General features: G+C 45.8%; 1 protein-coding gene across 2 annotated transcripts; it reads right to left on the minus strand.

The window, feature by feature from the left end:
* Positions 1–1,645: 1,645 nt before the first annotated feature.
* Positions 1,646–12,214, minus strand: LOC118777497 (3-hydroxy-3-methylglutaryl-coenzyme A reductase-like). Of its 2 annotated transcripts, XM_036528490.1 has the most exons (20): positions 12,146–12,214; positions 9,632–9,820; positions 9,333–9,444; positions 9,126–9,213; positions 8,844–8,928; positions 8,605–8,710; positions 8,116–8,222; positions 7,890–8,006; positions 7,519–7,685; positions 7,129–7,370; positions 6,859–7,019; positions 5,387–5,581; positions 4,677–4,835; positions 4,387–4,544; positions 4,195–4,300; positions 3,705–3,875; positions 3,392–3,532; positions 3,110–3,268; positions 2,832–2,986; positions 1,646–2,048 (listed from the first exon to the last, which is right to left on the minus strand). In XM_036528490.1, exons 2-20 carry the CDS (start codon positions 9,794–9,796, stop codon positions 1,994–1,996), a joined length of 2,649 nt encoding a protein of 882 aa, XP_036384383.1. In that variant the 5' UTR covers positions 9,797–9,820; positions 12,146–12,214; the 3' UTR covers positions 1,646–1,993. The 2 variants fall into 2 exon arrangements, with proteins under 2 accessions (XP_036384383.1, XP_036384384.1); XM_036528491.1 differs by lacking the exons at positions 9,126–9,213; positions 9,333–9,444; positions 9,632–9,820; positions 12,146–12,214 and having other exon boundaries at positions 8,805–8,862.
* Positions 12,215–12,523: the final 309 nt, after the last annotated feature.

Consider the following 12,523-nt stretch of genomic DNA (forward strand, 5'->3'; position numbering starts at 1 on the left):
CTTAATCAGCCACCAGAGCATCAGTGCAGCCTTCATGTACCTGTGTGTGGAGATTTATATATGTATATGTGTATATATATATATAAATGTGTGTGTGTCTAAAGGACTGGTAGTGATGATCTGTATCAAGCAATGCTTTAAATACATGTACGCATAAGACTGATTTCAATTCTAGATTCACAGATTCAGTAAACTTTTAAACTCTGACTATAAACAGGGCTCATTCCCAAAGGTTGTTGGTTCTGTTCCCAGATCGGCTACTGCTATTGTACCCTTGGTCAAGGTACATAATCTGAATTGCCTTAGTAAACATCCAACTGTATAAATGGACAGCGTGTAAAAACTGTAAGCAATGCAAGTATTCTGCTGGGGGAATGTAATGTTTTTAGGGGCGGTAGTGTGATGTAGTGGTAAGGAGCTGGACTCATGACCCAAAGGTAAGCTATATAGGTCACTCTGGGTAAGAACATCTGCTCTGCAAATGTGATGAATGTATAGTGCAACTCTAGAATTTCCAATTCTAGTGTCAAGCTGTAAGAACATCATATTACTATGATATTCAGATCATTTATTTGTACAGTGCATGTGAAAAATTAACACAGTATACATTTAAATTATTTATTTCATTTTCATTTTTTTACAAAAATACATTTGAATATAAAAGACTAATCTTGACACCTCTATTGAGACCTCATTTAAAGGGTTATTCAATCCAATTGCAAAACAATTAGGCCTTAAATGGTATTAAAGAAATGCCGCTTTGTCATAAATAGAAACAGAAATGAAGCAAAATGGTGGCTACTGAAGATAACAGGGAAAAAGGCTTGCTTTGCAGCTGGATTGAACGTCATACTAGATGTCCCCTCTGTCCCCAGTCTCAGCACAGTTCCTGAGACAGCCATCACACTGCACATTTAAATACACACACACACACACACACACACACACACACACACACGTGCACACACACACCTATCATTTCTACAAACCCGAAGCAGAGTGCATTATGGGGACGACGGGGGTCACTTACAGGTCACTCAAACAATTCCCTGACAGTAGCTGCAGAGCACAAGACAGTGTTTAAATGCCTACATTTAAAGCTGAGCCAGTTACAGACGGCTTAAGATTTCAACAGCAGCAGTTCGTGCTTTATGATTTCGCAGAACATGATTATTGTGTGTGCTCCTTCTTTCAATGTCAAAAGCATACGGATTTTATATATTTTTTTTTTGTAATGTTATAAAATATCGTATTTAATTATCTACCCATACATTATTTCAAGTTGATGAAAGGAAAGCATACATTCAACATTTAGTGTTTTGTTTGTCACAGACCTAGACCTTTCAGTAATTCCTTCATTTTTTTAGTCAACACCATAGGTTGCATTTGGCAGGTGCTAAAAAAAACAAAAAAACATGTCCCTTTGTGACCATATTAATTGACATTAGCTTACATCACACAATTATTAAATAGAATAATGGAAATAATGGTCATTCTTCCTTAAAAACAAATCAGCTTCATTAAAAAAACAGCTTATTTTATACCAGAATAGGTTCTACTTTACACAATTCATTCCCAGCTGATACAGCTTACTCTAAGAAAGCTGTGTATTGACTGCGCAATTACATGTTCATATTGTGGCCTTCAAAAAGACAAGCCATGCGTCAAAATGCTTGGCTAAACTTAGAACAAACAAAAAACATAAATCATCCATACTGTCAACCGTTTGGCCCCTGCTCACACAATGAAGAAAGTAGAATTCTGGAGAACAGGCCAGCTCCAGTGGCATGAACAACAAAACTGGGTTATGACATCTGTCAGCCTTATACTTCACGTGTGTCGTTCAAATGTGCTGAACAGGCAGGACGTTTCAGTCTCACTGTTGCAGTTGCTGAAAGTTGACATGGAGAGACTTAAGACTTAAGCAGGCTTCCCAAGCGTCTGATGTGGCAGTCCCCCTGTCCAGAGGACCCCGCTCTGGTACATTCCAGCTTCAGTTTGCACTCTTGGAGCACGTCCCTGCAATTTCTTGCAAGTTTACTTTTGACCTGTTTAAACACATTTGTACAACTTAAACTCGGAGGTTTAAAAACATCTAGATGAAGGCTACTCCACTACCGTCCTGGTGGGCTGCTATTCAGCAACCACAAAATAAAATGCTTACTGACAATCAATGTTTATTTCTGTCAACATTCATTCATTTACAACGATTCATTTACTCGCTTGATTCATTTACCGCCATCAGGGCACGTGATCGCTTAGCATGGAGTGGCTCCTGACATTTTTTACAGTGGACTTTATCAGGAAACCACGTATGAATTGTAGCACAGTTAGTGTGTAAAATCTGACTTGTGGTGGTTGGCATCCCTGCACCAGCAACACTCAAACATTAAGGATAAGTGCCTCAATCGAGGCAATTTTTACAATCACACCATTATGTGTGGTTGGTGCGAAGACTACAGCCCTAAAGACGCAACGTTAAGACAACCTGATCTTAATGTCCCTTCTGATAACCCGATTGGCCTTAATGCCGTGCATAAATACAGTGAATTTTCTCCCCAGCGTAGTTCAGTATTGTGCCACCGATACCCTAAAAATAGCAGGCCTGCACTGACTCTGACGTTTGGAGTTATTTACTGCTCACTCTCGGCCAGCGTGTGGGTTAGCCCTTTAATCTTAAGCCCCGCTTATCTCCTGGAAGGCCCTCCGATTCATTTACTCCTGAATAATAGGATGAGGGGCCCGACACGCAGTTCAAGGCTGGCTAATGCAGCAGAGCCGCTCGCGGGGAGCGCCTGCCAGAGCGGCCCCGCCGGCAAGGTCGTCCTTACCTGTTGTGCGTCATGTGACTCTTGACCAGGTGACCCGCAGCGAGGGCGGCCATGAGGGAGAGCTCCCCGGCGAGCACCGTGGCGCACACCACCCGGGCGAGCTGGCGGGCGTTCTCCCCCGGGCGGTCCTGGCTGGCACCTTGCACGCCCAGCATCTGAAAAGGCGGCCCGTCGAAGGGATCAGCGCGAAATCGGTGACGCCGCCCCCCTGTTCCCAGACCTCTTTTTCCCCTGCCCTACCCGTATTTTAAGCCGCAAGCAGGTAAAAGGGCTCTCACCTGTAGGCAGGACTGCTGGGGGGCCAGGTTGGTGCCGCCCCCGACGGTGCCCAGCTCGATGGAGGGCATGGTGCAGCTGATGTAGAGGTCGTCCCCGGACGGCCCTGTTGCCTCCATCAGGGTGATGCAGTTGGAGCTACCAACTGTCTGCGCAGGATCCTGACAGAAAGAGACCATTGTTACCTGAAAGACACTTCCCCCCCATCTCCAGTGCACGTTCCTGAGGCAGGAGGGGCCACTCCTCCTCTTTCCCCAGTGGTGCGGATTCAGCCGCTCTCTAACCTGGCCGCAGGCGATGTAAATGGCCGTCACGATGTTAGCCGCGTGGGCGTTGCAGCCCCCGATACTGCCGGCCATCGCCGAGCCCACCAGGTTCTTGCTGATGTTCAGGGCGACGAGGGCCTCTGTGGTGGTCTTCAAAACCTTCCAGGCAGCAGAGGAGGAGAATCATGAGGAGAGTGCAACTTACAACTTCACTTCAGCAGTGAAAGAAATCGATTCACATCTCTCTGTGTGAAACACCTTTTTGCGTCTCGCAGAGAGAGCGAGGGAGGCCTGGGTTTCTGTAAACAGGTGGGGGGGGAGGGCTACGCACCTCTCTGACCACTCTGGCTGGGATGGTGGCCTCGCACACGGCGGACTTCCCGCGGCCCTCGATCCAGTTGATGGCGGCCGGCTTCTTGTCGGTGCAAAAGTTCCCACTGACCGACAGGATGTGCAGCTCGGGGAACTCCTCTTGGAGCCGGGAGAGGGCCTGCTCTGTGCCCTGTGGAACACGCTCGGCCATTAACTCCTGTCTATGCTGCATTCCAAAGTCTTAACAGTCACAATATCCACTACGCTGTTTCTCAACATAGTTCCTCCAAAGGTTTCACCCTCTATCCCATCAGCCATTGTGCCACACATAACTAAAGCAGGGAAACACAGCTGGTTGAATCTTGAATAAATGTCCTTTTCACAAGATTATTGAATCAATCAAAAACAGAGGCATTTCTGAGACAGACTGCCTCATCAGATGATCACCCACAAGGGTATGCAGTCACCATCAGGCTTTGACTTTGACATGCGGCTCACGCAGCTCTAACCTTGGAGATCATGTTCATCCCCATGGCGTCCCCGGTTTTGGACTGAAAGCGAATGTACAGGTTCCTTCCCGCCAGGCTGACCATCAGCTTCTCCAGGCGCGCAAATCTGCAAGAGCCAACAGCAAGCTCCTTAATCCACACTGCGCAGAGCGGACGGCGGCCTCCCTGATGGCGGCTTGCGACGGTACTGACCTGCTGGTGTGGTCAAAGGCCTCCTTGACGGCCTCGAAGCCTTCGGGAGTCTCCAGCCACGCCTTGACCTCTGCAGCCCTGCACGCGGACGGCAGCTGCACCACCGGCCCCCGGGTCATGCCATCGGCCAGTACCCGGCTGCTCGCACCCCCACCCAACTGCGGAGACAGCAGGATTATCACGCGCTAGCATGCGCTAGCAGCTAAATGGAAACCAGGGTTGTTGCTATACAGTAAGTAGTCACTTAAAAGGAAGTAGCGTCTCTCATTGTGAATTTGGGGTTCACTCACAGCGATTGCCCTGCAGCCTCGGTTGGTGCTGGCCACCAAGCAGCCCTCCGTCGTTGCCATGGGAACGTGGAACTGCTTCCCATCCAAGAGCAGCGGCCCAGCCACTCCCACCGGCACGGGGACGTAGCCAATGGTGTTCTCACAGCAGGTCCCCATCACCTGCCCAGCAAGTTGTAGACAGTGTCACACCACAAGGACAAGACTTATCTGCACAAAATTGACCAAATAAAAAAAAAAAAATTACATAACATCTTATTTGTTACAGTACCAGCCAAAAGTTTAGACACATCTACTCATAAAAGGGTTTTTCTATAGTTTTACTATTTTATTATACTATAAACTACCACAAATGGAATTTTGCAGTGACCAAAAGTGTTAAACAAATCATATTAATGTATATAACAAATCATACCAAACTTTTGACTAGTACTGCATTTATTCACTCATTTGAAAGATGATTCTCCTATCCAGAATGACTTACAAGGCCAGTGCGATAAGGTCCATACAGTGCATATTGTAAGAGCTGTAACAAGCCTACTTCACTTGGGTTTCATTATACTTCCAGCTAAGCATGTATTATAAGGATTGTCATCCCAGCCAGCTCTAAAATTACCATCTTCCCTACTCAAGGACACCCCTCATTAGCTCTAATAGGTGAAACGCATGCCAGCACTCTGGCAGGATTACTGAGGCTGGAAGTACGCCCGCACCTTGGAGTAGTCGTAGTCCTCGTAGGGCAGGCAGGCGAGGGCGGAAGGGTCGGGCAGTTTGGAGGCCAGGATCTTGCGGCGGATCAGCACCCCACGCTCGGGCGTCTCCATCAACTCCTCCAGCTTATACCCCGGGATGTGCTTGGAGTTCACCAGTGAGATCACCTCTGTGTCACTTAGGTAACCCGCACCCATCTGGAGCACAGGGGACATGCCAATGGACGTTCAACATTCAGGCGGATGATCAGTCATCAGCCAGCTTTAAGATTAGTTTATTTCTTCATGTATCAAATGCATGTGAAGGATATAAAGCCACTGGCTGTATTGAGATTTCTGTTTTGATTCAGTAGAGAGGGTACTGCTACTCCCCAAATGATCGCTCTGAATGTTCAACACACCTCGTAATAAAGCAATACAGGAGAGGGTGTGCGTTATTGGGATTACTGCCAAGGCGGTGATGCAGTCGAGTGCCGATAATCACAAGAGTACACACCCTTGGATATATTACATTGGCATTTAGCAGACGCTCTTATCCAGAGTGACTTATATAGGTTACAGGTTTTTGGGTTTTTTCCCCAATGTTATCTATTAATACAGCTGAATATTTTACTGAGGCAATTGTGGGTTAAGGGTACAGCAGCAGTGCCCGGCAACCTTTCGGTTACAAGTCCTGCTCCTTAGTCACTATGCTACACTGCCGCCCCATATATTATTGCTTTTGTAAAATTTTTATAAAATTGATCCGAATGCTAATTTTAAATGGTAATCAAACACTTAAAGAGTATTTCAAATGCTCAGAAAATATCTGTATCAAATACAGAAATCACTATAAGCACTACTAATTATATAAAATGTCTTCATTACAACAAGAAATTATCCCGCTACATTATAAATTACATTACGTAAATTACATACATGTCTAATTCAAGACCAAAAAATTTACAGTATTAAATTTAAATGTTGCATCTAAGTATACATTTGTTGCAAACAAGACTGGATATGTTAACATTAGGCCACTGAAGTCGCTAGCTAGTCAGTCAGGTAACCTGTTGACTCAATTAGGTCCCATTGCTGAGTAAACATAGCACACCTCCTACTTCTGTCCACAACAGCTAGCTAATAGTGCTGCTAACTTTGCTAGGTAACTCATTTTTAAACAAATTGACTTGAAAGCTAAAATTAAAAAGGTACAGTTGTTGAAATACAAGTCCGCTTCCCTGGCCATGTTGCTTCAAAGCTTTCTATTCTCAGCGGACAGAGTCCAGTAGTTCTAAAGAGAGCTACCACTTGCAGGGCTGTGTACACAATAATGTCCTCTCCTTCGTTATATATGTAGTACATTACATTACATGGCCTGAACACCAACTTGACTAATCAGATTGTGATGTCAGAACTATCCATTTTATAGTAGTTCTATTACCGCATATTCCAGAAACGGCAGACTGAGCACCGTGGAAGGAGGCAAGACACACCTCTGGGTTCTTCAGTATGGAGAGACACTCAGCGGCAGGGCGGGGCTCCGGGGGCTGCTTTAGCAGCTGATCTGCAGGACAGTCCACTGCTGTGGTGCCACCGCCCGACCCAGGGGCATCTTTCAGTTTTTCTGAGGCGAGTGGTGGACAGATGACCTCAGCTGCAATGACAGACAGAGGTGTGGTCATGCCAGGATTCTGAGACACGGGGGCCCGGAGCTGGAGGGAACCGAGGACCCCAGACGGAAGAGAAGCCTGTGCCCCACCCACCCTTCTCCTCTCTGGAGGCGCGGCCGGACTGTGGGGCGTTCCCCTGCGGGCCTCTGGGTGGGGCCGCCTCCATCCTGCAGCACTGACTCGCAGCCCTCCTCTGGGCTGCTGAGGGGCTGGTGATGGGGTTGGCCAGGGACAGCGTGGACTCGGTCTCCGCCTGCTCGAAGAAGACGTACTTGACGGCCAGGAGGAGGGCCAGCCCCAGCGTGATCACCTGCTCCACGTCCATGCTGACCGCCCTGGAGGGGAGGAGCTCAGGTTTCGTTACACAAATCTCTCTCTGTGTCAGACTATTAAAGAGACATGGACACAGCGATTCCCTAAGAACGACATTTACACACAATTGATCTCTCAGTCAATTAATTTCCAACACTGACAGGTGGCTACCTGAAGAGGTGGAACCTCCACAGGGGACGCTCCTGGTCAATCCTCTTAGGAACGTTGTCGTTCAGGTTCAGGCTCAGGGCCACGCAGGGCCCTTCGATCGTGCGGTTTTGGGAGGACGGTTCCGCAACCCAGCGACTGTGAGCGTGGACCAGAACCAGGCCCAGGGACTGGCGGGGAAGGGAAAACAAACCAATGAAATATCCTCAACCCACAGCTTCAAGACAAGAAGTTACCTCTGTTCTCACCTTTGAAAAAACACAGATGTGCTTTCGAGTTTCTTGCATGTAACATTAAACGGTTGCCCACTCCCCACCACAGAAGATGAAGGAGAACTCAGACAGTAAAGCAATGGCATGGATGCCTGCCCTCACCATGATCATCTTCACCCTCTGGGTGACGGGGTTGGGCTTGTTGTCCTCCTCCTCCAGGACGCGGGCGAAGTGGCTCAGCTGCCAGATAGGGTGCCCCTCTCGGCTCTCGCGGGACAGCTGCGGGGGAGGGATTGAGTCGAAACATGTTGGAGGGAGGGGGGAGGAGGAAGGGGGTGGAGATGGGGCCACTGTGCTCTTCAAAAGTCTCTGGCATGCGCAGACTCACCTCCAGCACCAGGGAGACGCAGGCTGGGAAGAAGGTCATGAAGACAAAGTAGTTGGCCAGGACCGACATGCAGCCGAAGCAGCACATGATCTCCAGCTGACGAACACCTGGGATCACATGGGAAAGAGAAACAAGAAATGAAGCACAGCGCACAGCCCTCATGCACACAGGCAGACAAGGGCCCCTCATGTACCCATATGTGTAACCATGACTAATACAACATGAGAACAACAATGACCTTGGTGCATAAGCAGATCAATAGCCCTAAAGGAAGCTGACCAAGGATAATTAAAGCTTTTCCTCTTGAATTGACCATGGGGCATATGCAGATCAATAACCTTAAAAGAAGTTGACCAAGGATAATCAAAGCTTTTCCTTTTGAAATGTGTTTCAAGAAAGGCTTCCAAATGTATAAAGTACACATTAAAAATGACGATTATTTCGAGACATTTTGTTTCATGTTTCATCATAAAATAGAGTACAGCTTACCTGACATAGTGCCCACCCCAATCACCAGACACTCCACAAGGGCATCCAGAGTGAAGGTAGGTCCCAGGATGGCCATTCCACGGGCTATGTTATCCCTCACTTCATCCTGTGACAGAGATGCTGTTCAGTTCTTATGCACATATATATTTCAGACAATATTTCAATTATATACATGTTTGCTTAAATAAATGTCTTCTGACCTGCAGGTGACACAAAGGAGCTCGTCTTGCTTTGATTACCTGAGAGCTGGAGCTCAGGGCGAATTTAGCAAGGGCACACGCTTTGGAGAGGTCGATCAGCAGCAGGAAGAATGGCAACGCTTCACTGCAAAATTCAATGGATAGAAGATTTACATTCTCTAAAAAAGGCATGTGGAACAAAGTCAGTGTCATCATGCAGACAGTACTGTAACACACAAATGTGTATTTCACTTATAAGGCAGTGCCACCTGTGAAGAAATACTCTATACAAACACACTGGTAACTAGACCATCTGGGTACAGATGACAGAAATACACTTACTTAAGGCCTGTGAGTTCTTTGTCCAAGAAATGAATCACCACAGTGCTGAATACAAAGCTTGAGAATATTGTGAAAAGACCCGCAATCCCTGATGACAAAAAACACAACATGATGCTGTGACATTCCTGTCTGAAATAATCTTATGCAACACACATACTCATTGGGAATTAAACCAAAAAAGCAAGATGTTTATATGAAAATACTTACCCAATATATATTTTGACCCGAGCTGTCGCAGATTTTGAAATTGGAAATAGATGTAGAGAATGGCTATGCATCGCGTGATTGTTAGGATGATGATGTCACTGCTTAGGATCTGCTGTAATGAACATAAAAAAAATACGTAAACATTTACAAAATCATTCCGGTCATGTTTGCACTAGAGTGACTTCTTCGACTATCTTACACACTAAACATTGTGCCCGATCAGAACTGATCAGGAGCTGAATTATGAGCCATTTCTCAATATGCTGTCAATATGCTCATTTTTGAAGCTGTTCCCTTACCTCCTCAATCTTGGGGCAGCCATAGCTCCAGCTGCAGATCTGGTCGCTGCTGGTGAACATGTTCATGGACATCATGCAGATGGTCACAGTCACGGTCCCCACGATCACTTCCCAGGGGTGGGAGGCCACGAAAAGGCCGTGAATGTGGAATAACCCGGTCAACATGGTGCTGGTACGTCACCGGGTCTCCTGAAACAGCACGGAAAACACTAGGGGCTTCAGGAAAGCACTAGGGGCTTTTAATCAGTACCATTCACATACGTAAAACAAATGTAAGCCAAACCTCACCTTCCATTACTACACACGCTCCTCACAAAAACACAGCTCAGAACTGAGTCAGAGCAAACCAATCGCAATGGTTCAGAAAGAAAACCCACCTCTGCTACAAACACAGTAGCAGGGGCCCAGCTAGAGATTCTGGGCCCTATGAAAGAACATAATGATTTAAAAAAAAATTAATTTATATATGGTAAAAGAATATTAGCGACCTCCTCCGAGGGCCCCCTGGCAATGCTGGGCCCCTAGAACCATTACCACTTTCCCCCCTTAACGGCACCCATGCACAGTAAGCCTAGCATTTCCTAATTCAAAGGGAGACCAGTGACAGATTACAGAAATCACACCTTGCTTTCTGCCTTGCAGAAATTAATTTAGAAGCTAATGACATTCCTGCAGTCAGGCCAGTATGGAGCATGTTGTACTCATTCTTGTGGAATGTTTCCATTAATCAGTCGGCCACATCTCTTAACAAGAGTAAAAGGCCTGCAAGCGTTCTTGAAACAGAATATGGATATTAAAGTTGCCTACTTGATCAGCTTGATGAATCAGCTTTTTGTCTTATTTCCTCCTAGCGGCAAACTCCATAAGACCTGCTGCAGTTGGCGTTTAGCCTGACTCGAGAGCGTCATCTTCCTAAATTCTACCAAGAAGGTTTATAGTTAAACCGATAAACCTCTTGATTCTACTCGTCAAGCGTCGAAGTTCTGAATGCATGCCTATTACCTTAGCCAGTGTAGCAATATAACGAAATATTCCAAGTATTTGAACTCTTCATCTGCTGTAATCAGCCTTTTGTTTATAGACCGTATTGTTTTCCCCAGCAGCTGACTGTGAATGGATTATCCATCCAAATCAGAAAAAAAGTGTTATTAGCAATCCTGCAAATATACACTCTTATTTCTTGCATAAGAAAACAATGTGCATGCGCATTAATACTCATTCTTTATCTTGATATCTTATGCACTGATGCACGCGGCGCCTCTTTATGTGTACCTTGATAATTCGTAATCTGAGTAATTATCTCCAATTTAAGGACGGTGCATTTTATATGAGCACTGTAGATGGGCACCCAAATGTCAAACTGCTTTTTTGTCCCCATGTCATTTAAAATATGTTCTCTCTTCCACCTTTATTCCCTGAACAAGCTCTGCAACGATGAAAAACTACCAGCCAGTCCTTCGGGGATCTACTGCTGTGTGCCTGTCACAAAAAAAAAAACAAAAATGCAGACACGCCTACCCTCTTCAACCAAGAGAGAACCAGCGCTGCGCAGGAGCACCACAAATTCACCGATCTTTAACTCAACTGGAGCTGACCCTATTTGCAATGGATTAATTATACCTGCATAGATATGGTATCAAGCTAGCTAATACTGTATTAAAATGAAGCCAGCTTGCTAAACTCGGCCTGAACCTTTATGCTTAAAGTTACTTAGCAGGCAAAGCAGTTACCCACCTAACGCAATTAGCTAGCTCGTAAAGTAATTAGCCCTCAAATTAGCTACCCAGCTCAGTGTAGCCGCCGTACTGTAGTTAGATAGCTAACTAGCGCCGATTGAACATTCCTCGAAATTATCCATCAACCTCGGGGCTAGATAACACACAACGCAATCGTAGCAACAGGCTTTTTCAAGCACAAATGATTATCTAGTAGCTAACGTTAGCTAGACTAAATATACAAATGCTAGCCACCTAAATCTACGATACAGGAGCAGCCCCATGCAGCCTCTATACATTCATGTACACTAAAGTTGTCTGCAGTGGACAGTATTAGAGACAGCTAGGGATCACCAGTAAGCATTAGCAAATTTTGGTTAAGTGGTTTGCAAACAACGCAAAGAATAACAATGATCGGCAAGAGACCAAGAATTAGCATAACAGACAAGAACAAGGACCGCAGTCTTGGCCAGGTAGATAGGCAAGTAAGTCTAGCGAAGTAATGTTAGCTAATGCGACATAAATATCTATCCCCATTCCACCCGTACACGATCACAATTATCCACCCTTCTTAACATTAATTTACGACATCAGTTTAGCTGACACCTTCCCTGTCATTACGACATTAGTTTAGCAAGCTAGCAACTTCCCTGTTACTCAGCCATCGTTGACAGTTTCACAACAAGGTCAAATCGCGGCAAAACCTAGCAAACTACACACTTCTTTTTATACACGGCCGCATAAATATATCTTCAGATCTTAAATCTTAGCAAATTAGCCCAATATAATCCACACATACCTTTGTTTAGACAGTCGTCTCCCACAAAACGACCCATCGAACCTCGGGCTCTAATTATGTAATCCGGATGAAGAGTGTCAAAGGGCCCGTCATCCAGTGTCAGAGCCAATCACATCTTGAGACTGCCTTTACCAGCTGCAGTCACCGTTGACGTTCACAGGGGCGTGGCGACACAGGGGCTGTGGCTTTCTAATACTAATTAAAATAAGATGTAGAGATGCTGTTCGGCACTACCTTTCTCGCAAAGTTAAGCCTCACATGCATATATATAGTTTATAGTTATTTATATCGCTCTCAAACAAACATCATTTTGTGGACAAGCTATGAATAATCCTTTTCTTACAGAATTGGCCTTCTTCCAGATCGAATGCAACGGAT

The sequence above is a fragment of the Megalops cyprinoides genome, chromosome 5 (genome assembly GCF_013368585.1).
Source record: "Megalops cyprinoides isolate fMegCyp1 chromosome 5, fMegCyp1.pri, whole genome shotgun sequence".
Taxonomy (NCBI): domain Eukaryota; kingdom Metazoa; phylum Chordata; class Actinopteri; order Elopiformes; family Megalopidae; genus Megalops; species Megalops cyprinoides.

What these genes read in the sequence shown, in the direction of transcription:
- LOC118777497 (XM_036528490.1), bottom strand. Translation starts at nt 9,796, where the DNA reads ATGTTGACCGGGTTATTCCACATTCACGGCCTTTTCGTGGCCTCCCAC. An exon ending in CCCTGAGCTCCAGCTCTCAG is followed by an intron (nt 8,711 to 8,843) that starts GTAATCAAAGCA and finishes TCTCTGTCACAG; the next exon opens with GATGAAGTGAGGGATAACAT. An exon ending in CCCAGCAGTCCTGCCTACAG is followed by an intron (nt 2,987 to 3,109) that starts GTGAGAGCCCTT and finishes CCGCCTTTTCAG; the next exon opens with ATGCTGGGCGTGCAAGGTGC.